Raw genomic sequence first — 25,854 nt, forward strand, 5'->3', positions numbered from 1 at the left:
AGACCCTGGGCCAACGAGTCTCAGAGAATGAATTCTCTACCAAGGGAGAAGTTACTTCTACTCCCCGCACCCCAAATCTGCACATCTCAGAACACTCAGAGAAGCGGTGGTGGGTGGGGACAGGGAAAGCTCCAAGCTGTTGCGGGAGCGCCAACTGTGATCTGGATCCTCTTCCTACAGATAAGAACACAGCAGCCTCTTTGTGCCTCAGTTTCTTCAGCTGTCAGTGGGAATTTAAAGTGTCCTGTACTCAACACATGTTTTTAGCTCTCAGCTTGCCACGTAAACAGGTTCTCAGATTTTGGTGATTATCTTAATGGACCCAAATTAGGGCACCATTGGGGGCAATAGTGAATATGGGTGAATATCTTTTTAAAAAGCACCGTTTATTGTGGCGATAAAAAAAAAAAAAAAAAAAGCACCGTTCACTTTAATCAAGGAGCTGGGAAGAAAACCAAAATTAGCGAAAGTAAGAACATGGGAAGCAGGAGATGAGGACTGACCGTGGGAAGTTGTTGGAGAGAGGTGCTGATGCTGAGGAAACGCGCCTCGCCCTCCTCCCTGTCGGGTCCCACCTGCTCCCTTCCCCCTCCTACCTGTGTGCTGGCTTCACAGGAGCTCCTGCCGCCAAACCTTCCGTCCCACCTCCACCCGCCGCCACAGCAGATGCCAGGGCCAGCGGGTGCGGCGGGTCTCGCGAATCGCAGCGGGTCCCCCACTTCACTTCTTCTGTTCAGCCGGGACCTCTGCCACCACCCGGACAGGGGGAGCTCGCGCCGGGGTGCAGTTTGGGCGTCGTCACCTAGCAACCGGAGCCACGCACCGGCGCCGCCGGCGGGAAGACTACAAGCTCCAGAATGCACAGCGCCCGCTGTGCGGCCAAGGACGCCGCGCCCAGGGCCCCGCCTCCCCCCAATGCCCGTCGGGACTTGTAGTTTTGCGCCCTCACCGGGAGCGCCGGGTCGCCCTCCGGCGGGGAGCGCGCCTCGGGTGGGGCGCGGCACGGCGCCGCGGGATTGGGCGGCCTCGGCTGCTGGCGGCGGGCAGGGGGCTCGCGGCGCGTCGGCGCATGTGCGGCGCGCGGCGCGGTGGCCGGCGAGGCGCGGGGTGTCAGTGAGCCGCGAGGAGCCGGCGCCCGCGTGCCCGCGTCCGCCCGTGCGCCCGTCCGCCTGCAGCGGGGCTGCGGGTCCGCCCTGCGCGCCGCTCGCGGAGCAGCTCCGGCCGCGCACCTGCCCCGCGCACCTGTCCGCCGCCCTCCGCCCGCCCCGCGCCCGGCTCCGCTCACGCCAGCCGCCCAGGGACCGCGCGGGCCCCGGCCCGGCCCTGCCCCCGCGTCCGCCCCGCGCCGCAGCCGGGCCGGGCGCAGAGCTGCGGAGGCGAGGGCCGCGGGGCCGGGCCGGCGCGGCGATGATGAACAGGTTCCGAAAGTGGCTGTACAAACCCAAGGTGAGCGCCCGTCCCTCTCTGCCCAGGCAGACCCCTCTCTCGCCGGCCGCCGACACCTCCGCTCCGCTCCGCGACCCGCGCGCACGGTGCCGGGACCCCTGCGGCGGGTCCCGCCTCCCCCACCCCTTCCTAAGCCAGGTCCAAGACTGACCCTCCTGCCGCCGCGCTCCGGCCGGGGCGCGCTTTCCCTCCTCTGCCCGCGGCCAGGGCGCGTCCCGCTCCCTGCTCATCCCCGTCCTGCTTGGGCGCCGCGCTCGCACCTCGGGGTCCCCCACCCGCAGCCCGAAGCCGACCCCCTCCTACTTCTCCTGCGTCCCGGAAGGACCTTTTCATCCCTGCTGCCTGAACCGGGGTGGTGGTGGGGGACCGCCTCATTCCTCTTCTGCCCGTCCCCGTTATCCTGTGCCCGGACTGTACTCCCCAGCCTCGCCCTGCGCTCCGGAAGAGACCCTCGCCCCACCTCTACCAGGTTCTGGAGCGGACCCCCACTTTCCTCTCCCCGGGTCCCGGGCTGACCCCTCCTACCCTGTGTGCAGAGCGGATCCCCATCGCACGGCCCCGGCCCTGCCTTCCCGAACCAGCACTGACCCGCACCTCGGCCGGATCCTTGGCCCGCGCCCACCCGCGTGCTCCCCAATCCAGGACGGGTGCACCCCTCGCCCGTGGGGTCGGCGGCTGGCGGCTGCGCCAGTCGCACTGCGGGCGATGCGTCCCGCCGGAGGCCCGGGCTCGTGTCCGCTGTGGACAGCGCGGGGCCGGGGGCCGCGGTACGGGGCGCGGGGCCCAGAGTCCTGGGGGCACCTTTGGGGTCCGGGGCTACGAGCTGCCAGCCGGCGCAGCGGGCAGGCGGAGGCGCTGGGGTCTTGGCTGAGGGCGATGACGCTGGGGTGGGGTCACCGAGGCGACCAGGGGACATCGTGGCCGCAGTGTCACTGACGACCCAGGGAACCCACTGCTCCCCACGAGGCTGGACCGCTTTTCTGGATTGGGCTTCCCCGCCCTCCCTCCCCCACGTGGGTGGTCTCTCAGGGTGGGGGTTTCTTTAAATCCGTGCCCTCCTGGTGCGCCGGTTCCGGGAGGCAGCAGATCTGTTCGGGGAGACCCGGGTCTAAGGGACGAGCCCAGGGACCCGAAAGCTTGTGCTTCGTGGTGTTTGGGGTCGGAGATTTCTCCGGAGTGTTGGGCTGAAGGATTAGGATGCCTGTGGTGCTCCTTGCTCCGACTTGGCCTTCCCCAGAGAGGATTCGGTTCTTCCGCGTCAGGTACAGCCACTGGCCTCCCAACCTTGTCCTGTAGCAGCTCCTTATCCGTGGTGGTGGGGGTGGTGGTGGCTTGGTGGGATCCTGGTGCTTCCTGGCTCCCTGTTTGGGGAGGTTTGGGACCTCCCCGGTCATTTTCTACCTACCCACTCCTCACTCACTGCAGTCTCCCCTAAGGCCAGTCTCAGCCCTCCTGCTGTCCTGCGGGGGGTTGTCAGGGGGAGGTGACAGCCACTGCATAGGATATCTGTACAAGGAATGGCTTTTTGTGTGTGTGTGACTTTTGTCTCCGGTTAAGGAAAAATCAAGTCCTCTCGTCAAAAGGTCATATCTAGGGTGGACAGCAGTGTTGTTGTTTCAAGGTATATGCCAGCAGAGGCTGGCAGGGAAATGTAGCATAGGTCAGGTAACATTCTGGTGTTTCCAAAAACACTTTTGTCAGAAGTCCAGGTTCCAGCCGTGGCTCCGGAGTCGGCCTTGATTCCAGGATCACCTAACTGTGTTGTCTTATCGGAAGGGGAGGAAGAGCAATGGTGTGCTCTCTGTTTCATCAATAGCTGCACCGTTTCAGCTGAGGGGAAAGTCTTCACAAGTGGAAAACAATACTGCCCTTGAGGTTGTGGCCTGGAATGGAGAATGGTACCCCTAAGTTTCCCTCTCCAGCAGGCAGCTGCCCTTCTAAGACAAGCTCCAGGGGCCGACAGGGGCTGGGTGGAGGGCAGGTGTTAACCAGTCATAAAGGTGCAGCGGAGAAGGGAGGGCTGGTGCTTCGTGTCAGGTCACGTCTGATATTTGTCCCTGAGCCTTGGACTTGAGACACACGTCCATCTGAGATCTTTGCGTCTGGCCGTGGCGTGGTGCCCTGCAGTCAGCTTGAGCTTGGGCGGTCTCTTGTTTGGGATCTGTCTCTGGAGTTAAATATCTTGATTGTTTGAAGAGTTGGAGCATCTTAGGTCACCCCAGTAGCTTTTCATTTTTCAAACCAAAGCTCAGACTTTTGTCTTGGATTATGAATTGAATTTTCTGGTTCCTTTACCTTTCTAATTTAATCCATTGGGGACAAGTGAGCACAGAGTCAGTGCTGGGAAGATTCCAGGCTGGAGGACAAGAGGTGTGAGAGTTAGCTGCGGGGGAATGTGTCTGGGGGAGACTGTTGCCTGCAGTTACGATTTTTTTTTTCCACTTTTGTATTTAGATAGATACACAATTCAAACTGCATTCTTGATTTAATCCCTGCTTTGGTCTAAAACTGAACACCAAGCTTCTTGTTCATTACAGTGCAGTGGAAAATATTGTGAAGCCAAAAATATTCATTGTTCTCGCAGTTCTAAAAAGGATTCAGAAGTGCTTTAAAACATTCTGACACTTAAAATTTTTGATATCTGAATCATTAATAACTACCTCAGTTGGGTTTAAAAAAAAAAAGCCTTGATGTATAATATAGTAGTTTAACATTAAAATGACATTACCCATCTCTCATATTTCCATTTATTTTCTTCAAGGCCATCTTTTAAACACTATAATTTCTCTTCATGTGAAGTGTTCAGGATTTGTCAGTATTATCTAGACTGTGAAAGCTGGATAGGAAAGGAATGTGTGGGAAAGCTTATCAGCCTGCCGTTTGTGATGTTGTGACAAGCTTTTTTGACTTTTGTTTAGGGAAAGCCCTTCCAAGAAAGAGTGAACTTTAAGAAGGCAAAACCTTTTGGAATAATTGGTATCTCCATTTGAAACAAAAGTGTTAATACTTGTGTTTCTTGCTGGGTTATAGCTTTCTTGTTGACGCCTGGTCACTGTGCTAAAGGGTGAAATCCTGGCATAGTGGAAGGGGGCCCCAGACCAGGCCCAGCCAGGATAGCTCAGCCGTCATTAAAGAGCATCCTAGTGATGGTACAGGTCAAATTCATGTTTTCCATCTTTGAGGAAGAATTGATGGGTGGGTAGGTGATACTGTCCAGCTGGATGGGGGTTACCATGCTCCGCCCTGCGCTCCATGAAGCACTCCCTCGTCCGTACCCCCAAATGACTCCTGGGATGTGGGTCATTAACATTCCTTGTGAATACAGTGCTTTAGTGACTGATGTTTATCTGGGAACTGTCAGCACCCTGGGTTCAGGTCAGAGATGACATAGCCTTCTCAGAAGCCCGGGTAATGTGATGGGCATGTGTGCTTTTTGTAAGAAGGACCCTTTGAGCTTTGTGAAGTCTGCCCGAGCGTACATCCAGATAGGGTGTTTGCAGCTTAACCCAGCCTCAGTGGACCAGGGCGTCTAGAGCCCTGTCCATGGTCCCTCCTGGTTTCCGGAGTCCCAGGCCCCCTGGTCATGGGCGTGGAGCTGGCCCTCTGTTCCTTGACCACCTGGCGGGGCGCAGGACCCTGGACATGCCATAGCAGGGAGGAGTCCTTCAGGTATTGAACCAGCAGGTCACAGGGCCATGGGAAGGGCCTGGGTTTGTGTCTGCACGGCCCCCAAAGTGCAGAGACGTTGCATAGCCCATCATCCTTTCGGGACTCCCCGACAGAGACCTGGAGAAATCCAGCCAGGGCATCGGCAGACCCCAGGGCTGTGGGAGGGCTTACAGCGGAAGCTGGTGAGATGGGTAGTCTTCCCTCAACCTGGGTCCTGCTGCTCTTGGGTCTGGGAGGGCAGTATCAGCACGTGCCTCGATGTCCTTGCTCTGCCTGCCTGGGAAGCGAGCTGCTGACCTCGCAGTGCCACGTTGGATCCTGGTGCCAGGCACAGACACTGTTTCAGGAGCTTGGGGTTTTAATGTGAACTTCCAGCCGGGCTGCATTTTCTGCTGATAAACTCGGAGTGCCCGGCTACAGCTGAGGCCATCCTTGGAGGAACACATTCCTCCCTGAGGTGAGCTACTGGAAAGCCAGTGTTCCGGAAAGCCTGGCCACGCAGGCTGTGCCGGGGCTGAGCTCCCTCTGCCAGCAGGTGCCTGGCACAGAGGGGGCTCGCGGAGTCCTGGGAAGGATGCTCGGCAGTGCTGAGTCACAGCAGGCTGGGCTGGCCCACACACCCATCTCTGTCATCCCAGGATTCAGAAGGCACGGGCCCTCCTCCCTGCTGCCCCATCTGGCCGCCCCTCCGGAGAGCTTTCCTTCGGATGCCTCAGCACTTGGAGGCTCTGGGCAAACGGGAGGGCCTGAGAGGTGCCCGTCCCTGAAGGTGGTTTATGGAGCCCACCTGCTTGGGTAGGGAGTGACTCAGGGGGAGGTCCCCATCTCGTTTCCGAGGCTTCGCTGTGTTTCTGTGTGTGGCTTCACACGCCCAGCCCTGTGCTCCTGGCATTTGCAGGGCCAGGGAGGGGCTGAGTGGCTGACGGATGGTGAGTGTCAGTCTCTGTGCCAGCTCTTATGTCATCGCTCAGGGTCTGCACTTCACAGTCAGAGGAGCACAGTAACGGGAAACGTTCCTGTTCTGATGGTGACTGTGAAATGGGCGAGTCACAGGCCGGGAGTCTTGAGTGCTGCCTGATTGATCTCTGGTCTCGGAGTCCGCAGGCAGTGGCGTGGCGGGGAGGGAGCTGGAGTCAGCGGACTGCCCCCCTCTCCGAACGGGAGGCCTGTTAGGTAATCTTCTACCTTCAGAAGGATGGGTAACGTCGGGATGCTTTGGTGCCTCTCCTAACGCTGCCCTGCCGGGAGTCCCCAGAACAGAAGATAGGCTTCTTTTAACTGTGTAAAGATGCACATCTGATGGCGTATACGTGACTCAGCGGTCATTTGCAGTTCTTGATGGCACAGCTGTGGTTTTGTCTCGTTTGGGGTGACGGCACTGGACAGCCACGGCTCCTACGTGGCATGCCCTGTGCCCAGCAAAGGGGAACACGGTGAGCGGGTCCCAGCTGGAAGACAAACGCATACGCCGAAAGCTGCGGGTCTCCGTGTTTCTCTCCTGTCTCCCTGGGCTGACCTCGCTGCCCGCTCTGGCATAAATAGCACGAAGCTGCAGACAGGGCAGCAGGCACTGGGGCCTGGGTGGGAATCCTCCCCCGTCCCTGCCTGGCCCTGTGCCTCAGTTTCCCTGTTTGTCAGGTGGGGTGACGGGACCTGCTGAGTGGAACTTGGTCATCTCTGTCAGACGCTCATAGGAGCGGCTCAACAAATGACCGGTGTCAATGTCAGCGGCTCTCTTGGGTGCGGACTAATATAAGACCACCCACGGAGCGTTTCATGGGGTCTGAGCGGTCACTGAGGCTTTCCAGTGACTTCCAGGTTATTATGAGAGTGAAGTGTCTTTTTTTTTTTTAAGTTTATTTATTTATTTTTGAGAGACAGAGAGAGTGCGAGGGAGGGGCAGAGAGAGGGAGAGAGAATCCCAAGCAGGCTCCATGTTTTCGGCACAGAGCATGATGTGGGGCTCAAACCCACGAACCGTGAAGTCAGGACTTGAGCCAAGATCAAGAGTCAGACGCTCAACCGACTGAGCCACCCAGGCGCCCCAAGAGTGAGAGTGTCTTAGAAGGTGCACCCTGCCTCCCTTTCTGTGGCATGTCCGGTCCTGGGTTGCTAGAAACAGGACCTGACTCAGGATACTTCAGGCATTACAGATGCCGGTGATGAGTAATAGTGATGCCGTCTCCTGTGCCCTCCCTGGGCTGAGATGCGGCCGGGTGCTGATCCACTGCCCTGGCATTGCCTTTGAAGGAGAATCCAGGGCTGAATTTCAGCCAGAGCGGGCATCAGTGGGCTCTGCTGTGTCAGGTCTGGCCCCCAACCTCTCAGGCCATCCTCCTGTGTCCTGTCCCCGCCCCATCACCCCTCCTCAGCCGGAGGCTCAGGATCCAGGAAAGGACTCCGGAGCCATGGGGTGGCCAAGGCAGAGGGGCTGGGTGTAAGTGACAGCCCGGGGGGATAGATCTCTGTTGGCGCTGAGGTTGTGGGGGTGCTTGTGAACATCTGATGTACCTGGTTTACAAACGAGATGTCAGGGACGAGATCTTAACTTGTTGGAACCTTCACAGCCGGGAAGAGGGAAAGCTAGATTTGAACTCCGGTCTGTTGGGCCCCGGAGCTGGAATTGGCAAGTGCGGCTGCCCTGAGCTGTGCCTCTCCTGCAGGAAGGAACTGAAGCCGTCATCAACGTTTACATGAGTCCGGTTTGATGAAGCATTTGGTTTTGTACTTTTCACAGTAGGAATGAAAAGAAACTTAGGTCTTGATGGGCAGTTTAAGTGTTTGAAGGAAGAAGACAAAAATGAATGGATTCTTTTTTGTTTTTACTGATCTGAATAGATAAAGCAGAAGTAGAATAATCGAATGTTTCATATTATGATAATTTATGTAGAGTAGTTGGGTGAGATGAATGGGAGGTTTTTTTCTTTCTTACAGTAAGTATTTTGAGGCTCTTCCATTTCTCCTGGTTTTGTGCAGGGTGGGGGCAGGGGAATGTCGGGGGCACTTCAAGTGGGGCTGCCTTCATGGCTGAGGGCTCCTTAGAGCTCTGCACGGGGGCTCTGTGAGTCTCTGCCCCGCGGGGACCCCCCAAGCTCCCCCACGACCGCGGCCGTCATACACTGGGTGCCTGGAGAAAACGGAGCGCATACCTACCCCTGGGGGTGGTGTCTTTGGGGCAGCCGTTTGTTGGGTGTTTAGTTTTTGAGAATGTTTCCTATTATTTTTAGGGATATTGTAATTACAAAAAAAGTTTAAAAGCGGAATCAACTACTTCAATGTTGGATGCATTATTTTTTTGAGACAGAGAGAGAGTGTGAGCTGGGGAGTGGCGGGGGGGCAGAGGATCCGAAGACGGTCTGCACTGGCAGCATAGAGCCTGACAAGGGGCTTGAACTCACGAACCCCTGGAGCATGACCTGAGCCGAAGATAGACACTCAACAGACTGAGCCACCCAGGTGCCCCCAATGTCAGATACGTTTAAGAATCGTATCCCCACATTTATAGCAACATTATGCATAACAGAAATTGGAAGTGGCCCGAGTGTCCACCAACAGTGAGTGAGGAAATGAAGTGTGGTCCGGCCACACGATGGACTATTATTCAACCAGGAAAAGGAAGGGACTTCAGGTTATAATATGGATGAGTCTTCAAATCATTATGTGACATGTGGGGAAGCCAGACACAAAAGGACACAGACTTTACGATTCTGCTTCCTCTACCGTCCCGGAGGGCAGGTCTGTAGACACAGAACGTACGTGGTGGCTGGCAGGGTGGGAAAAGGGGGGCGACGGCCAGAGGGTCCAAGGTTCCTTGTGGGGCAACAAACAGGTTTTAAAACTGGAGACAGGTGGTGGTGGCACAGCACTAAATACTCCTGAAATGTGTACTTGAGATGGTTAATTGTATCTTAGGTGAATTTTACCTCAATAAAAAAGGGAATTAAGCCGCTTCTGAGAGAATTTTTTTGAGAATCGTAGCAGTTTTTGAGACAATCAAGGGACTCTTCCTGGAAGGTCAGGAGATGCATCTCCGGCAGGGCTTGGCGCCCTGAGGCTCTTTGAAACCACCCCTCCCAGGCCCTCGGTTTTGGGGTTTCCGGAGGACAGGGGCGAGGGGTTCTGTGTGCAGATTTCTGAAACCACACCGCAGCTCCTGGGGCTGCCCAGGGAGAGCCTGTCCTGGTCATGTGCAGCCCTCGCCATGGGCGCAGGGGTGCTGGCCGGTGGGCACCTTCAGGGCTGTCAGGTGGGGTGGCCAGGGGGCCAGGACCCAGAGGAGCTGGGATTTGAGGGACAGATGCAGTCAGCAGAGTGAGCAGGGCGGCCCCACCAGGCTGTGTGTGTGTGTGTGTGTGTGTGTGTGTGTGTGTGTGTGTGGTGCCAGAACGGGGAGGGACCCCGGTGCAGGTCACTTGTGGTGACGGTCTTGATGGGATCAGATCCTTCAGGGGGAGGGAGTCGATTCAGGGGGAGAACTGGAAGCTGGGGCTGGTGACGGAGACCTGGCTGAGGCTCAGGTAAGGGGATGGCAGCCAGGACTCTGGGATGGAAAGGCCCGGCGGGGAGGTTGAGGGGTGCTGTTAGCTGGACATGAGGGTGTAGGGGAGGGCCGGTGGGGCAAGGGGCCTGGGAGCCCAGGTGGGAACCGTGGCACTTGGGGTGCCCATGGAATGTCCATGTGGATGGCGGAGCCCCCACGGTGGGTGCCCAGGAGTGCAGAATTGTACCGAGCTGGCCCCAGGGCTGAGAGCATGGCCCTGAGAACCAGAACAGTCACCCCATTTTGTGGGCCACACGTGGGTGGGGCTCAGCGGCTGTCACCTGTCTCCTTCCATGCCCTCTGGCAGCTGGGTCCCCCTCTGCACGGCCTCCTGTCCACCAGGAGGCTGACGGGGGGGGGGGGGGGGTTGCACGACGGTGTTGGTGCCCCAGCGGGAATGGCAGGGTCTCCTGAGGCCTAGCCCTGAAGTCACAGACGTCTCTTGCACCATTTTAGAGGGTTAGCTGCGTTCAGGGCGGGCACGCATGGCCTTCCGGTGGTGGCTGGGGGTGGGGGGGGGGGTGGGTAGTGGCAGTGGGGAAGCATGGCTGCAGGGCAGGGGTGGGTTAGAGGGGTTCACACAGGAAGCTGAGGCGTGGGTGACAGGCAGCTAGGAAAACCCTATCCCACACTGTGTCACTGGGGTGCCTGGCAGAGTAAAACTCACCCGTCCGGAGGGGGGCCCTCCCGCCCGGCCTCTGATGTGGAATGCGTGGTAAAAACATGAACAGAGACTCACGAGAGCGAGGTGTGGGAACGGAGAGCCTGTAGAACTCCCAGGACTGAGAGGGAGAGTCGTTGAATTAAAAACGAAAAACCAACCCACCTCATGCAGGGGTGAGGCGATCACTCTGAGGTTCCAGAAGTTCACGGGCAGGCCGGGAGGGTGGGATGAGGGTCAAGGTGCATCTGACCGGGGCTTGGGGCGGGGGCAGGGAGCAAGGGGAGCCTTCCCAGGCGCCGGCCCAGACTCCAGGCTGGGCTGGGGGAGGGCCCCGGGGAGCACGGCACTTGCCGGGCTGCGTCAGCACCGGGATGAAATGGAAGACAGTTTTAGATGAAGACGAAAGTGCGGCCGCCCCCGAATCCTTGCTGCACAAGGACCGGGAAGTGTATTCCAGAAGGAAAATCAAGAGTCAGAGGAGGGCGTGGGAGGCAAGGAGCTCGCGGCACATCAGTGCAGCAGTTACCCTGTGGAGCGGCAAGAAGCAGGGGTTTGGGCAGAGTGACCCCAAAACGCGGGGGTCGGACACACTAGCCGGACCGGAGGGGGCTAGTGGAGGAGGGGTGCACGGAACCAGAAAGGCTTTTGGGGGCAGTGTTTCCCTGGCAGCCTCTGTCCCCCCACCGAGCCCTGTGTCGTGGCTGGACCCAAGATCTGTGCGGCCCTATTTAGCGGACGTGTCTTGAGACCGTGGGGGAGGACCCGAGGGGCCAAGTGGAGGGCAGGCGACAGGCAGAGCAGTGCCGGGCTGCCCCCTCCTCTTCAAGCACCGGTGAGTCTCAGGAATGGCCCTCTTGGCCTGCTGGCCTCTGCCCTCTGACCACGCCCACAGGGTCAGGCCTGACCTGCTGCCCAGCAGTCCAGCTCAGTCCCAGAGAGGCCGGCGTGGCCGTGCCCCACTGTGCTCGGTGCCCCGTCCGTATTCTGATCGCGGTGGATGTGCAGCCTCTAACAGGTGTCTGAACTCTGAGGGAGACGATTGGTCTGCTGACACTCCAGTTGTGCTGCAGATTATTCTAGAATAGGGGCTGTGGCGTTGGAAGCCCGCCTCACCACGTGGACAAAACCGAAAAGGCAAGTGGCAGTGTCAGACGTGAGATGTCACTCGTGTTCTGTGCACAGCGTGGCATGCGGGGGCGGGGGGCACGTGGCTTCTCCCCCAGACTCAGACCCAGTGCCCGGGGCCCAGCCCTGCAGTCTGCCGCTTGCCTTGGGCCTTTCCCAAGGATGTGCTTTTGGGCACCAACCCAGCTTGTTGACAAGGCCCATTATAGCTTTGTTGTTGTTGTTGTTGTGCATATTTTTCTTTTTTTAAAAGCTTATTTATTTACTTGTAGAAAGTGTGTGAGCACAACAAGCAGGAAAGGAGCAGAGAGAGAGAGAGAGAGAGAGAGAGAGAGAGAGAGACTCCCAAGCTGGCACGGTGCTGTCAGTGCAGAGCCCACGCAACATGGGGCTCGATCCCACAAACTGTGAGATCGCGACCGACCTGAGCAGAGGTCAAGAGTCGGATGCTTAACCAGCTGTGCCACCCAGACTCCCTTATGTATGTCATTTCTTAAAAAATTAGGTGGCATTCACATCACACGCAGTTTACTGTTTGCCTCAGTGGCAGTCATGTACCCAGCATGCGTGTGGGGGGCCGTGTCCACTCTCCCCCTCCTGCCCCCAGAGACCTCTGGCCTGCGTTCCTTCTCTGTGCATTTCTGTTCTGGGCATTTCACAGAAAGGGGATCATACGATGTGGGGTCTTCAGTGTCTGGTTTCATCAACCTTGCAGCAGGTGTTGGAATTTCCTTTGATGGATGCATGCCATCGTATGGATGGCCTACCTTCTGTCTACACTGCATCCATCTGTGGACTTCTGGGCTGGGTCCTCTTCTGGGCTGCTGTGAATAAGCTGCGCTAAACATCCATGTACACATTTTCCCGTGTTTTCATTCTGTTGGGTAGATACACAGGAACAGAATTTCTGGGTCACATGGGAACTTTAGGTCTAACTTTTTGGGGGACCACTGAACTGTTTTTCCTGTTGTGGTTCTTGCCGAATGGAGGGTGGTTCATGGGGGAGAGTGGGGCCTGTGTGAGCCATGAGGTGCCCAGATGGGGGACCTATGGCTGCCCAACCTGTGTGCCCTGGCCTTGGGGCCGCCCCAGTCCTGGTGAGCAGGGTGTCCCAGCGGTGTCCCTGCTTGTGAACCGAAACTCCTCGAGATCGGAGGCCTGGGTGGGTCTCCCAAGGTGGCCCCAGACCCCACCCCCACGGCTCACTGGGAGCCGCGCTCTGTGAATCCTGTGAGAACCAGCATGGCGATGTCTTTCTCACAGGCTCTTGTTTCCACGCCCCACTCTCGGGGCAGGGGCAAGGTCCCCTGGATGGGAGCCGCCATCCCTCCTGGGCCCCTGTCAGGAGCTGGGCTCCGGCATCCGAGGTGGTCACACGGAGAGGACACGCTTTGTCCAGTGTCGTGAGGAGTCTGAAAGGCGTGTGATGCCCGTGGCCTCTCCTCATACACGCTGCAACATGCCAGCTGCAGGGGCCTCCGAGTGGGGTCCCGTTCCTGGGGTGGGAGGACTCACGCGGGTGTTCGCTGACTGTGGAGGGTGCGGGCCTGGCCACCGGCTTGGCCACCTGAGCGGCCACTCGATTTCTTTATGGGAGGCTGATGGAAAGTAAAGTGAGTGTAAATTATGGACACAGCAGATATCGGTGAACAGAGATGGAAATTTAGTATTCCCCGTGACCCTCCTCCCTGATGTCGGTTAATGCGTTTCCACCTGCTCGCCCCATTTCCCGTGTGGCTCCGCAGCTGTCTTCCCGCGGGCTGCTTTCTAGCAGGCTTTGCAGGACTAGGAAATCGCGTCAGCCGAGCGGCCTGGCTGGAGAATTGCTTCGGCTGGAGAACGTCGTTGCCCTTGTGGCTGCAACGTGTCATCACGTGAGGCTTGCTGACCGTCAGGAGTTTTGGTGACTGTAGCCAGGTGGAGGCTGCACAGAGGGCTTTGGGAGCCCTCCCTCTCCCTGCTCCTGGAAAGGGAGGGGTGGGAGTGAGGGCAGTGCCCTGCAGTGGGGAGGCCCTGGCCCTGCAGGCTCCAGGCTGACCTTCCAGCTCCAGCCCCCGAAGCGGCTGTCGCCTTGAAGCCTCGCTGTAGACAGGGAGGAGGTGGGCGGCAGCCCCCCCCCCCCCCCCCCCCGCCCCTGCAGGGCTGCCCCCAGCGTGAAGCGCTCCTGTATGTAGACACCTTCTCTGCCTGGGGCCCCGTGGCCGGTTGTCTGTCCGTCCTCCCCTCAGGAGGCTTGTCGTCAACGTCGGGGCGCCTGACGCCTGTTACCCCCCACCCCTGCCACCAGCACCGGGGATTCCAGCGTCACTGGTCACACGTGTGAGCTGAGCAAGTCCCTCCTCCGGTGTTGGGAGACAGGACTTCAAAAGCTGGTGGTGTTTCTCCTGCAGTGGCCTGTGTGACCTTGATGCATTTGTATGTATCTTTTGGGAGAACAGACAGCCCGGGGAGGCCACAGGGGCTGGCTGGGACCTCACAGCTGGGCTTCAGGTCGCTGGGCTTGAAAGGACTTTCTCATTAGGTGGGGGCAAGGGGAGGGCCAGGACCCACCCCAGGACTCATGTGGGCTTTGGAGCTGGCTTAGGAAGAGGCCCCATGGAAGCTGGGACTGAACTCTGACCCTGTACCCATGGGACCTTAGAGCTTTACAGTTTGGGCCTTGGAGGGGCAGGGGCTGTGAGTGGGGGGCAGAGGGCGGAAGGGGGGACATCAGCCGAGGTGCTCGCTCACTTTAATTCCAGGTTTCTAGCTACTGTGGCCCAAATGCAACCCCTGGGCAAAGGTCCCTCTGATGACTCCCCTGCCCTGCCCCCAGCTCTACTCCTTGGCCTTGAGCTCACAGAGCCTCTCCAAAGGGACGCTGGATGAGGCTGCATTTAGTGGAAACCTGGAAATCACCTGTACTGCTTAGAAGGTTCTGCACACATTGCCCCGAGCTGTGGGTGCCTGTGGCAGGCAGTGTGAGGGTATGTCACTGGGAGGATATGACCTGGGGCTTGTGGGCTCCACTCCCGGCACCTGCTGTGAGGGTGTGTCGCTGGGATGCAGGACACATGCTGGGTGGTGGGAGCGGGTTGCTGCCCCCTCCCCCGCCCCTCCGCCAACGTTTTGCAGGCCGTGGCTGCCTCTGAGGGTTCTTGGACACTGGACTGACTTGGACCTCAGCTGAGGGCAGACGCCTCATTCTCCATCTGGGTTCTGGCCAGGTGGGCGCCCTCCTCAGGCAGGAGATTTGACCCTGTAGCAGGTGTGGGCACCCCCACCCCCACCCTGTGTCTCAAGCCTGGGGACTCAGGGAAGAAAGTCTGCTGGGGTCCACAGACTCCACCCCCCCCCCCCCCCCCCCCCGCCCACTGCTGCTGGCCCGCCTATGGCCACAGTAGCAGCGTCTGCCCAAACCCAGAGCCAGGAGCATACCTGGGTGAGCTCTGCAGGTGAGGTCCTGGCATCAGCTGAGCCCTGGGCTGGCATCGTGGGTGTGCCATCTGGCCTGCACCCACACGTGCTCTTGTGGACCCCACAGCCAGGCCCACTGAGGCAGTGCCCCCATAGAGTGGCTGATGTCTTCATTAACCCGTGGCCTGTCCCCTGCTGAGTGACCTGTGGCCTGTCCCCTGCTGGGTGCCCCACTAAATCCCACTGAGAAGTCCCTGTTAGATTTGGAGCTCAGGGGCGGGGTCGTGTGACCGCACACTGGCCTCCTGGGCCGTCACGCTGGAGTTGGGCCTGGCTGTGTCCCCTCGGTGCCACCTCTGGTTCTATGCCCGCTGTATTGCCATTGCTCACGTTCCCAGGGCACGTGTGATGGCAGCCACCTGGCTCCTCTGTGAATACGGCAGGGCATCAATCAGGATCCGTGGCTTTGATATTTGGCTCTGGACCCGCTCATTCCAGCAGAGCTGGGGGCTGCCGGTGACCTCCGCGACGCTCGCTCCTAAGGTGCTCTGGGTCACCTGGGTGCTGTTAGAGTCCCTGCTTCACAGGGCCTGCCTTTTAACAGCCAGCCTGGTAATGGGTGAAGAGATTAGCTTTTTGTGGATGTCTTATCACACAGTTATTGGAAGTCTTTTGATATTTCCAAGTGTTCTGCAATGTACCAACAACGTATAAAATACTAAGCCACAGTGCCTTTCACGTAGAGAGGTAAGTGTGGCTGTGCTCACCCTAACCCGCCATTCTCAGGGGCCTTTTGATGGTTCTTGATATCAAGGAGGGTCAGGGCCGTGCACCCGCTCAGGGGGTCAGGGCCGTGCACTAGCACGGAGGGTCAGGGCCGTGCACCCGCTCAGGGGGTCAGGGCCGTGCACTAGCACGGAGGGTCAGGGCCGCGTGCATGCATGGAGGAGGCAGCAAGGCTATCGTGCTTGCTTGGAGTGGCCAAAAAGCCCCAAAGGCTCCCGAGACCTCCCTGGAGAAGGACCGTGTGCATAGACTATTAGCACTGAACTGGAAAGCAGAGGGCTGTCCCAGCCCCGTGTTCTGGGGTGCGTGTATGCCCCTGTGCCCTTGACCAGGGCACTTGTGAGGGCTCCCCACGGGCTCCTGTCTAGGGAGAAGGTGTGCCTTACTGGGCCACCACTGGCCTCTTGCTTCTGCCCCGTGCTGAAGAAGCTTGGATGTGAGTGACAGAGCCCAGCTGGGTGTGGCCCGGTGACTAGTCAGCTAGCTGGTGTGGCTCACGCCCAGCTGAGTGTGGGCCAGACAACAGCCTGGGTCCCGCTCTGAGCTCTGTCCTGTAGGGAGCCTCCGCCGTTCCCTCCACAGCACTAGGTATCCAGTGGGGGCGGATACAGTGGGATGCTTTGTCAGGACCCTCCTTGTCCATCTCCTGTGTGGACGTGCACCTGGGACCTGAGTCTCGCTGTGGGGGTGGGGGGAGGCAGGGGGTCTCTTTGTGGGCTTCCCCTGCTAGCATCTGACATGATTGAAGGAAGTGGTGGGCCTCTCCTGACCATCTCAGAACGGCACAGAGTTAAGACCATCGTTTATTAATTTAACAGACATTAATTGGGTGTGACTGTGTGCTGGGCATTGGACTTGCACTTGGCAGAGAAGGAGACAGTAGAGGCCCCAGCCTCAGCTGGGACTTTGTCTCAGGATTAAAGCTGGGTGCCTAGTGGGGGAGCGGCCAGAGCAGTGGTTTCAGAGGGCAGCGTGGTCAGGGGAGGTGGGGGCAGGGATACGAGTGACCCGAAAGCTGTACATTCCCCTCCTGGAGCACCTGCTGGGGTCCCAGTGTGCCATCTGGACAGCTTCATCTCCCAGGGGTTGGAAATTGTCAAGAGTGTGCCCCCAGAGTGCCAAGTGGCTCCCCAGGCTTTCAGGACACACATGAACAAGGTGGTCAGACCGGGAGGCCCGCTGTCCTGAGGAGCGGAAGGTGGGGGCACAGGCTGAGGGACCTCAGTGTATCTGGATGCAGCGATCGCAAACCCCTCTGTACATGACCCCGTGCAGATGCCCTGCCAGTGTGATGTTCTAGGTTCACCCTTAAGGGAACACAGACCCTGGGAGCTATCTTTCTGGACCAGGTGGTGACCCATGGGGGCCTTGGTGTGTGTGTGTGTGGGGGGGGGGGTGTTGACCGGTCAGGAGTCAGTAGTCTCCTCGTTCCTACAGGGGACCGGAAAGGGGTGGTGACTCAGGACCCTTAGAGGTGGAGTTTGTATCTGCTCACACTTTTAAAAGCTTTAACGAGGCGCGTACACATACTACTGTTAAACTGTGCGCTCAGAAAATCTTACAGTGGAAGAGTTTGTGTTATGTGTATTTCACCACAGTTAAAATTTTTTTTTGTGTGGGAGGGGGCGCCTGGCTGGCTCAGTTGGTTAAGCGTCCAACTTCGGCTCAGGTCAGGGTCTTAGGGTTTGTGGGTTCGAGCCCCTTGTCGGGCCCTGTGCTGACAGCTCGGAGCCTGGGGCCTGCTTCGGATTCTGTGTCTCCGTCTCTCTCTGTCCTTCCCCCGCTCACACTCTGTCTCTCCCTCTCTTTCAAAAATAAATAGAACATTAAAATTTTTTTTAAAAACCCATTTTTTAAAGAAAAGGGCAACACGAGGGATCCTTGGGGAATGGACAGCTCTGTGTCTGGACTGTGGTGGAGGATTGTGACCCTACCCACGTGGTAGGATTGTGTGGCACGAATCGCCCACGCTTAGCGCACAAGTGTGTGAGGCAGAGAATCCGAGCCGGGTGGATCGCGTCCGTGTGATGTCCTGGTTTACAGTGTCTTTCCGCAGTTTTGTAAAATGTGACCATCGAGGGAAGCAGGGTGAAGGGTACACAGATCTCTCCCTGTTTCTTATGACCACGTGTGAATCACAGTTATGTCGAAATTAAAAGTTTAATGAAAACAATGTTTTTTTATTCATTCATTCGTTTATCTTTCTGAACTTAAACCCAAGTTAGCTGACAAATAACATAATAATGATTTCAGGAACAGAGCCCAGTGGTTCATCACTCGCACAACACCCACTACTCCTCCCAGCAAGTGTCCTCCTTGATGCCCATCCCCCATTTAGCCCATCCCCCATCCAACACCCCCCAGCAACCTCAGTTTGTTCTCTGTATTTAGGAGTCTCTTATGGTTTGTAACTAAAACAACTTTTTAAACAGCTTTTTTTTTTAAAATTTTTTTTCAACGTTTATTTATTTTTGGGACAGAGAGAGACAGAGCATGAACGGGGGAGGGGCAGAGAGAGAGGGAGACACAGAATCGGAAACAGGCTCCAGGCTCTGAGCCGTCAGCCCAGAGCCCGACGCGGGGCTCGAACTCTCGGACCGCGAGATCGTGACCTGGATGAAGTCGGACGCTTAACCGACTGCACCACCCAGGCGCCCCTAAACAGCTTTATTGAGGTATAACTGACATATGATAAGCTGCACATATTTAATGTGGATAGTCTGATAAGTTCTGACATTTGTGTACCCAGTGAGGCAGCCACCCAATCAAGGTAGTGAACAGAACTGCCATCCCCAAACATTTCCTCGGCCCCTCTGTGCTCCCCCCTCCTCGTTCCCTCCCAGCCTCTCCCCTGCCCCCCCCATCCCCACACTAATGCTGGTCTGCTTTCTGTCATTACAGATCAGTTTAAACTTTCTATTAAAAAAGGAAGGGCACGAAACCAAGGATGGCTCTGAGGACCCCTAGTCCTGCCCTGGGGAAGGCCAAACGCCCAGACTTGCTGAGTCTCGCAAAGCGCAACAATGGGAGCTTCTAGAAAGTCCTGTCAGCAGCCAGATGATGCTTTAGCAGGGTGCTGTGCATGGAGTCGTGCCCCCCCAATTCCTACGTTGGGTCCTAACACCCAGTGTGGCTGCATTTGGAGGTAGGGGCCTCTGGGCAGGGACTCAGTTAAATGAGGTCATGAAAGTGGGGTCCTGTTACCGTAAGACTAGCGTCCTTATGAGAAGGCCCTGTACTCTCTCTGCCACGTGCGGGCGCCGTGAGAGGTGGCCATGTGCGGGCGCCGTGAGAGGTGGCCATGTGCAAGCCAGGAAGCGGGTCTCACCAGGAACCGACTGTGTTGGCACCTTGACCCCGGGCTTCTGGCCCCTACCTGTGGGAAATAAATGCCTGTTGTCCCCGGTCTGTGGTGTTCCAGTTCGGCAGCCCGAGCTGACCAAAGACAGAGGGTGGTGTGGATGTGACCGTTGTTGGGTGTTTCACTCCAGGCTCCCTCTGGGGAGAGAGTCCCAAGTCCTGACCTTGGCAGGTGTTGGTTCGCAAAGCCACCACCCTCCGCGGAGCGCAGGGAGAAACTGAGGACAGGCCGCCACTCCAGGTTGTCAGGTGGCAGGCTTAATAAGCAGGGGAACTTCCTCTCAGGCTTGTTTCGGATGCCACAAGACAGGGAGATCTCTGTGCCCACACGCCCAATCTTAAAGTTTGTGGAGAGGCCTTACGTAGGCTCAGGCCCTGTGCCGTCCAGGTGGTCTCAGCACATTCACTCTCTCAAGGCTGTGTCCTGGGGGCAGCACTGGAGAGGGCGGGGCGAGCACAGTGCACATGCCAAGGCCCGGGGAGGGGCGTGGAGCCTCTGAGTGCCTGGGTCCAGGTCCCAGGTCAACCGGAGGTCACATCTTGTCCTCTTGATGGTTTCCTCCAACGGCTGGATTTTCTGAGTCCCCTGCTCTGGGACGGCTGGGCCTCCTTCCTTTCAGCAGACTGCATTAGGCTCTTTTCTGTGGTGGTGTGAGGGCATGACAGAGGGACGGTGGTCCGAGGGAATGGCGAGTCCGAGCCCAGAAGTCACAGGGAATGTTGGCTACGTTCTCTCGGTCATAGCAAGTCACAGTCCAGCCCAGATCCTAGACTGGGGAGAGACTCCACCTCCAGATGGGAGGAGAGGCCTGAAGCGTAGGGTGGAGGGGGCTGCAGGTGCATGAATGCAGGCAGCCTACCTCCCAACCCTGTGCACTGGATCTCCCCTCCCCGCTTGTGCCCTGGGTCTCCCCTCCCCCCTTGTGCAATGGACCTCTCCTCCCCCTTGCGCACTGGATCTCCCCTCCCCCCCGTGCGCTGGATCTCCCCTCCCCCCATGCACTGGATCTCCCCTCCCCCCCGTGCGCTGGATCTCCCCTCCCCCTTGCACACTGGATCTCCCCTCCCCCCATGCACTGGATCTCCCCTGCCCCCTTATGCACTGGATCTCCCCTCCCCCTTGTGCACTGGATCTCCCCTCCCCCCCGTGTGCTGGATCTCCCCTCCCCCCTGTGCAATGGATCTCCCCTGCTCCCAGTGCACTGGATCTCCCCTCCCCCCCGTGCACTGGATCTCCCCTCCCCCCATGCACTGGATCTCCCCTCCCCCTTGCACACTGGATCTCCCCTCCCTCCATGCACTGGATCTCCCCTTCCCCCTTGTGCACTGGATCTCCCCTCCCCCTTGTGCACTGGATCTCCCCTCCCCCTTGTGCACTGGATCTCCCCTCCCCCCTGTGCAATGGATCTCCCCTGCTCCCAGTGCACTGGGTCTCCCCTCCCCCCCGTGCGCTGGATACCCCCCCATGCACTGGATCTCCCCTTCCCCTTATGCACTGGATCTCCCCTCCCCCTGTGCACTGGATCTCCCCTCCCCCTTGCACACTGGATCTCACCTCCCCCCTGTGCACTGGATCTCCCCTCCCCCCATGCACTGGATCTCCCCTCCCCCTTATGCACTGGATCTCTTATCCCCCCCTGCACTGGATCTCCTCTTCCCCCTTATTCACTGGATCTCCCCTCCCCCCGTGCACTGGATCTCCCCTCCCCCCGTGCACTGGATCTCCCCTCCCCCCATGCACTGGATCTCCCCTCCCCCCGTGCACTGGATATCCCCTCCCCCCGTGCACTGGATCTCTTATCCCCCCCTGCACTGGATCTCCTCTTCCCCCTTATTCACTGGATCTCCCCTCCCCCTGTGCACTGGATCTCCCCTCCCCCCGTGCACTGGATCTCCCCCTCCCTTGTGTACTGTATCTCCCCTCCCCCCCGTGTGCTGGATCTCCCCTCCCCCCTGTGCAATGGATCTCCCCTGCTCCCAGTGCACTGGGTCTCCCCTCCCCCCCGTGCGCTGGATACCCCCCCATGCACTGGATCTCCTCTTCCCCCTTATTCACTGGATCTCCCCTCCCCCCGTGCACTGGATCTCCCCTCCCCCCGTGCACTGGATCTCCCCCTCCCTTGTGTACTGGATCTCCCCTCCCCCCTTGTGTAGTGGATCTCCACTGCCCCCTTATGCACTGGATCTCCCCTCCCCCCTGTGCACTGGATCTCCCTCCCCCCATGCACTGGATCTCCCCTCCCCCCTGTGCAATGGATCTCCCCTCCCCCTTGCGCACTGGATCTCCCCTCTCCCCTGTGCAATGGATCTCTCCTCCCCCTTGTGCAATGGATCTCCCCTCTCCCCTGTGCACTGGATTTCCCCTCCCCCCGTGCACTGGATCTCCCCCTCCCTTGTGTACTGGATTTCCCCTCCCCCCTTGTGTAGTGGATCTCCACTGCCCCCTTATGCACTGGATCTCCCCTCCCCCTTGTGCACTGGATCTCCCCTCCCCCTTATGCACTGGATCTCCCCTCCCCCTTTTGCACTGGATCTCCCCTCCCCCTTTTGCACTGGATCTCCCCTTCCCCCTTGTGCACTGGATCTCCCCTCCCCCTTTTGCACTGGATCTCCCCTTCCCCCTTATGCACTGGATCTCCCGTCCCCCCTGTGCACTGGATCTCCCCTCCCCCTTTTGCACTGGATCTCCCCTTCCCCCTTATGCACTGGATCTCCCCTCCCCCCTGTGCACTGGATCTCCCCTCCCCCTTTTGCACTGGATCTCCCCTTCCCCCTTATGCACTGGATCTCCCCTTCCCCCTTTTGCACTGGATCTCCCCTCCCCCTTGCGCACTGGATCTCCCCTCCCCCCTGTGCAATGGATCTCTCCTCCCCCTTGTGCAATGGATCTCCCCTCTCCCCTGTGCACTGGATTTCCCCTCCCCCCGTGCACTGGATCTCCCCTTCCCTTGTGTACTGGATCTCCCCTCCCCCCTGTGTAGTGGATCTCCCCTGCCCCCTTATGCACTGGATCTCCCCTCCCCCTTGTGCACTGGATCTCCCCTCCCCCTTTTGCACTGGATCTCCCCTCCCCCCTGTGCACTGGATCTCCCCTCCCCCTTTTGCACTGGATCTCCCCTTCCCCCTTATGCACTGGATCTCCCCTCCCCCTTGTGCACTGGATCTCCCCTCCCCCTTGTGCACTGGATCTCCCCTCCCCCTTGTGCACTGGATCTCCCCTTCCCCCTTATGCACTGGATCTCCCCTCCGCCTTTTGCACTGGATCTCCCCTCCCCCTTGTGCACTGGATCTCCCCTCCCCCTTGTGCACTGGATCTCCCCTCCCCCCTGTGCACTGGATCTCCCCTTCCCCCTTTTGCACTGGATCTCCCCTCCCCCCTGTGCACTGGATCTCCCCTTCCCCCTTTTGCACTGGATCTCCCCTCCCCCCTTATGCACTGGATCTCCCCTCCCCCCTGTGCACTGGATCTCCCCTTCCCCCTTTTGCACTGGATCTCCCCTCCCCCCTTATGCACTGGATCTCCCCTCCCCCTTTTGCACTGGATCTCCCCTCCCCCCGTGCACTGGATCTCCCCTTCCCCCTTATGCACTGGATCTCCCCTCCCCCTTTCGCACTGGATCTCCCCTCCCCCCGTCCACTGGATCTCCCCTCCCCCTTTTGCACTGGATCTCCCCTCCCCCTTGTGCACTGGATCTCCCCTCCCCCCGTGCACTGGATCTCCCCTCCCCCCCGTGCACTGGATCTCCCCTCCCAACCCTGCACACTGGATTTTCCTTCTCCCTTGTGCTCTGGGTCTCCCCTCCCCCTGTGCACTGGATCTCACCCCCACCTTGTGCACTGGGCCTCCCCCTCCCCCATGCTTCGGACCTCACCGCCTTTGCCTATTCCGTACTCCTATACTGGTCTCTCCATCTTCTGTATCGTTCCTCCGGAGGTAAAACATGCTGTAAACTCCCCTGTGTCTAAAACAGCAGCCAGGTCACCAACCCTCTTGACCTCCCCCCCACAGAAGTCCTGAAGGAGCTGTCTCTGTGCCCTCTGTGGTGCCTCTCCCACTACCCCTTCTCCCGCCTGCTTCCCCAGCAGCCCACCCAGACCACACTGGGGGCCACATCCTGTGTCTGGTTGCTGTCCTCATCTGTATGACCACTTCCTTCCGTAGGTGGCCGTGACACCACATCCTGGCTTCCGTCCAGTCTTCTGGGGTCCTTCCCTGGCTCCTTTACCACCCTCCACATAGGGTTGCGTCCCTGCACGCAGCCCTTCTCCGCTGCATCACGCCCGTTTCACTGGTTCCCCAGCCCTGAGCCCTGCGTGCCCTGACCTCTGCCCAGGGCGCTGGCCTCCCTGACCACGCTGCTCACTCAGACCTTCACCCACCACTTCGCCTCCCGGCCTTCCCGCCTCCGTTCACGCACGTGCTAGGGCCACACCTGGAAATCAGCCCAGTTCTGGTCTCCGACACGGCGTCCCTGCCATCAGCGTGTTCCCAGGGCACACCTGTGTTCACGGCAGCATTACTCCCCCTTTGCTCAAGGTGGGAGCAGCCCAGCGTCTGCCTGCAGACCGTGGATAGACACCATGTGCCCATCCAGACAGCTGAATGTTATCCAGCCTAAAGAAGGAAGGATATTCTGACACCTGCTAGGCCACGGTCAGCCTTCGGGACGCCATGCCCAGTGAAATGAGCCAGTCACGAGGGGACAAATCCCTGCATGGTGCCACCTACATGAGGTACGCAGAGTAGCCAAAATCATAGAGACAGACGGTGGGCGCCAGGGGCAGGAATGGGGGTTAGTGTTTAATGGGCACGGAGGTCCGGGTTCACAAGGATGTTCTGGGACAGATGGCGGAGGCGGTGCCGCTGACTTGTGCGCTCAGTGTTGATGGCCAATGTGGTGGAGCCTGTGACGTGCAGGTCTTACAATTTACAAGAATGAGGAAAGAAAAAAGTGTTTCTGATGCCTCCCTCAGTCCCGGCCGCCTTCGCCCCTCTCTGGGTTGTTGCTGGAGCCCCTAACCCGTCTCCCCGCTGTGTCCTTGCCCCCCCACCCCAGTCCAGGCTGTTCTCAACACAACAGCTGGAACCAGGTTTCAAATATACAATTCTAGGTTGCCTCTCTGCCCAGAACCCCCTGGGACCCCCATCTCAGACTAAAGCCTGGGGCTTTCCAGGGTCAGGTGCCCCCTCTGGCCTCCTTCCCACTCCCCCTGACCCCTTCTGCTCCAGCCCACTGGGCTCCTTGCTGCTTCTTTTTTTTTTTTTTTAATATGTTTTTTTCAACGTTTATTTATTTTTGGGACAGAGAGAGACAGAGCATGAACGGGGGAGGGGCAGAGAGAGAGGGAGACACAGAATCGGAAACAGGCTCCAGGCTCCGAGCCATCAGCCCAGAGCCCGACGCGGGGCTCGAACCCACGGACCGCGAGATCGTGACCTGGCTGAAGTCGGACGCTTAACCAACTGCGCCACCCAGGCGCCCCATCCTTGCTGCTTCTTTTTTTTTTAATTTTTTTTTATTAAAAAAAAATTTTTTTTTCAACGTTTATTTATTTTTAAGACAGAGAGAGACAGAGCATGAACGGGGGAGGGGCAGAGAGAGAGGGAGACACAGAATCGGAAACAGGCTCCAGGCTCTGAGCCATTGACCCAGAGCCTGACGCGGGGCTCGAACTCGGACCGCGAGATCGTGACCTGGCTGAGGTCGGACGCTTAACCGACTGCACCACCCAGGCGCCCCTGTCCTTGCTGCTTCTTAAACACACCTTGGGACCATGTGCTGGGTGTCTCTCCCCCTCAGCTTTCCCTTTAAATTCCATCTTATGGGAGACACCTGTCTTCCCTCTGATCCAGCGGTTCTCAAACCGCTGTCCCTTTAGGGGACATTTGGCAATGCCTGAGGACATTTTTGGTTGTCACAACTTGGGGGGGGGAAGTCCTTCTGGTAGCTCGTGGGTAGCTGCTAGTGTGCCCGTTACCAGCCTACAATGCAACAATGTCGCACAATGCAACAGTACAACCCCTCCGACAAGGAATTACTGGCCCCAAATGCCAACACTGCCGGGGTTGAGAAACCCTGCCCTGTCCTCCCGGTGCTGTACGTCCTTCCCCACATCCTGCTACCTGTTCCTGGTCACCGGTTATTACCTGAGGTGTGTGTTCACTGCCTGGGGCAGCAGTGTGGTCAGAGCCCATCCCTGAGGTGTTGGGTCTGGCCATCTCTTCTGGCCCCGTGTTCTTGGTGACCTTGGCTGCAGATGGACTGGGGTAGGAAGTAATTTCAGGAAACTCCTCTGTTTCCCGGCCCCCAAGCGACAACGAGGCGTTCTCGATTCTAGCCCAGTGCGATGGGATGGGAGCCTCAGGAGCCTTGGGTTAGTGGGCAGCGGCCCGAGAGTGAATGCCCCCCCAGAGCCGTGTGCCCTCACTCTCCTTCCCGGCCGGAGGGCTGAGTGCTTGCAGGAGGTGGTTCAGACCCCCCAGGAGGCCTGTGGGGGCGGCCTGCTCAGACCCACGGCTCCGGAGCGTGCTCACCCTGGATGGGGGTGATGGAGGCGGGGAGCCGGGGATCAAGCAGCTAGAGCAGGCTTCCATGTGCGTCGTCACCTGCCCTCGGAAAGGACGCAGTGTGGTTAGTTCAGCAGTTTCCATGAAACGTCAGGCACTGTGTGAATTCCTTCTCTTGGTCTTTCACATCTGGACGGAAGAAAACCCTGATGTTGTGGCTCCCTCCTGACTGGGGGTGTGCCCGCCGTGCACTCAGGGAGCAGAGTGACAGGCGCCCGCAGGGGGTGCCTTCGCCGGGACCGGCCACCGCGAAGCTGGGGGTTTCGGGCTGGTTGGAGAGCCCGGAGTCACCGTGCTGGG

The 25,854-nt window shown here is 58.6% G+C and overlaps 2 protein-coding genes across 9 annotated transcripts in view; one reads left to right on the forward strand and one right to left on the reverse strand.

Moving 5' to 3' along the window:
• CFAP99 (cilia and flagella associated protein 99) overlaps positions 1 to 771 on the reverse strand; it is a 42,626-nt gene extending 41,855 nt beyond the window's left edge. The window contains exon 1 of the mRNA XM_047847344.1: positions 597 to 771. The gene's annotated coding sequence lies outside the window, so the exon portion shown is untranslated. The remainder of the gene's footprint in view (positions 1 to 596) is intronic.
• Positions 772 to 1,328: 557 nt separating this feature from the next.
• The window catches only part of ZFYVE28 (zinc finger FYVE-type containing 28), a 119,972-nt gene continuing 95,446 nt past the window's right edge, over positions 1,329 to 25,854 (forward strand). For all 8 annotated transcript variants that reach the window (XR_007149715.1, XM_047847251.1, XM_047847254.1 and 5 more), the window contains exon 1: positions 1,329 to 1,446. Coding sequence is in view for 7 of the 8 variants with exons in the window: in XM_047847251.1 (XP_047703207.1) it covers positions 1,408 to 1,446 (39 nt within the window). In the remaining variant the exon portion in view is untranslated. The remainder of the gene's footprint in view (positions 1,447 to 25,854) is intronic.

The sequence above is a fragment of the Prionailurus viverrinus genome, unplaced genomic scaffold, assembly GCF_022837055.1.
Source record: "Prionailurus viverrinus isolate Anna unplaced genomic scaffold, UM_Priviv_1.0 scaffold_45, whole genome shotgun sequence".
NCBI lineage: Eukaryota > Metazoa > Chordata > Mammalia > Carnivora > Felidae > Prionailurus > Prionailurus viverrinus.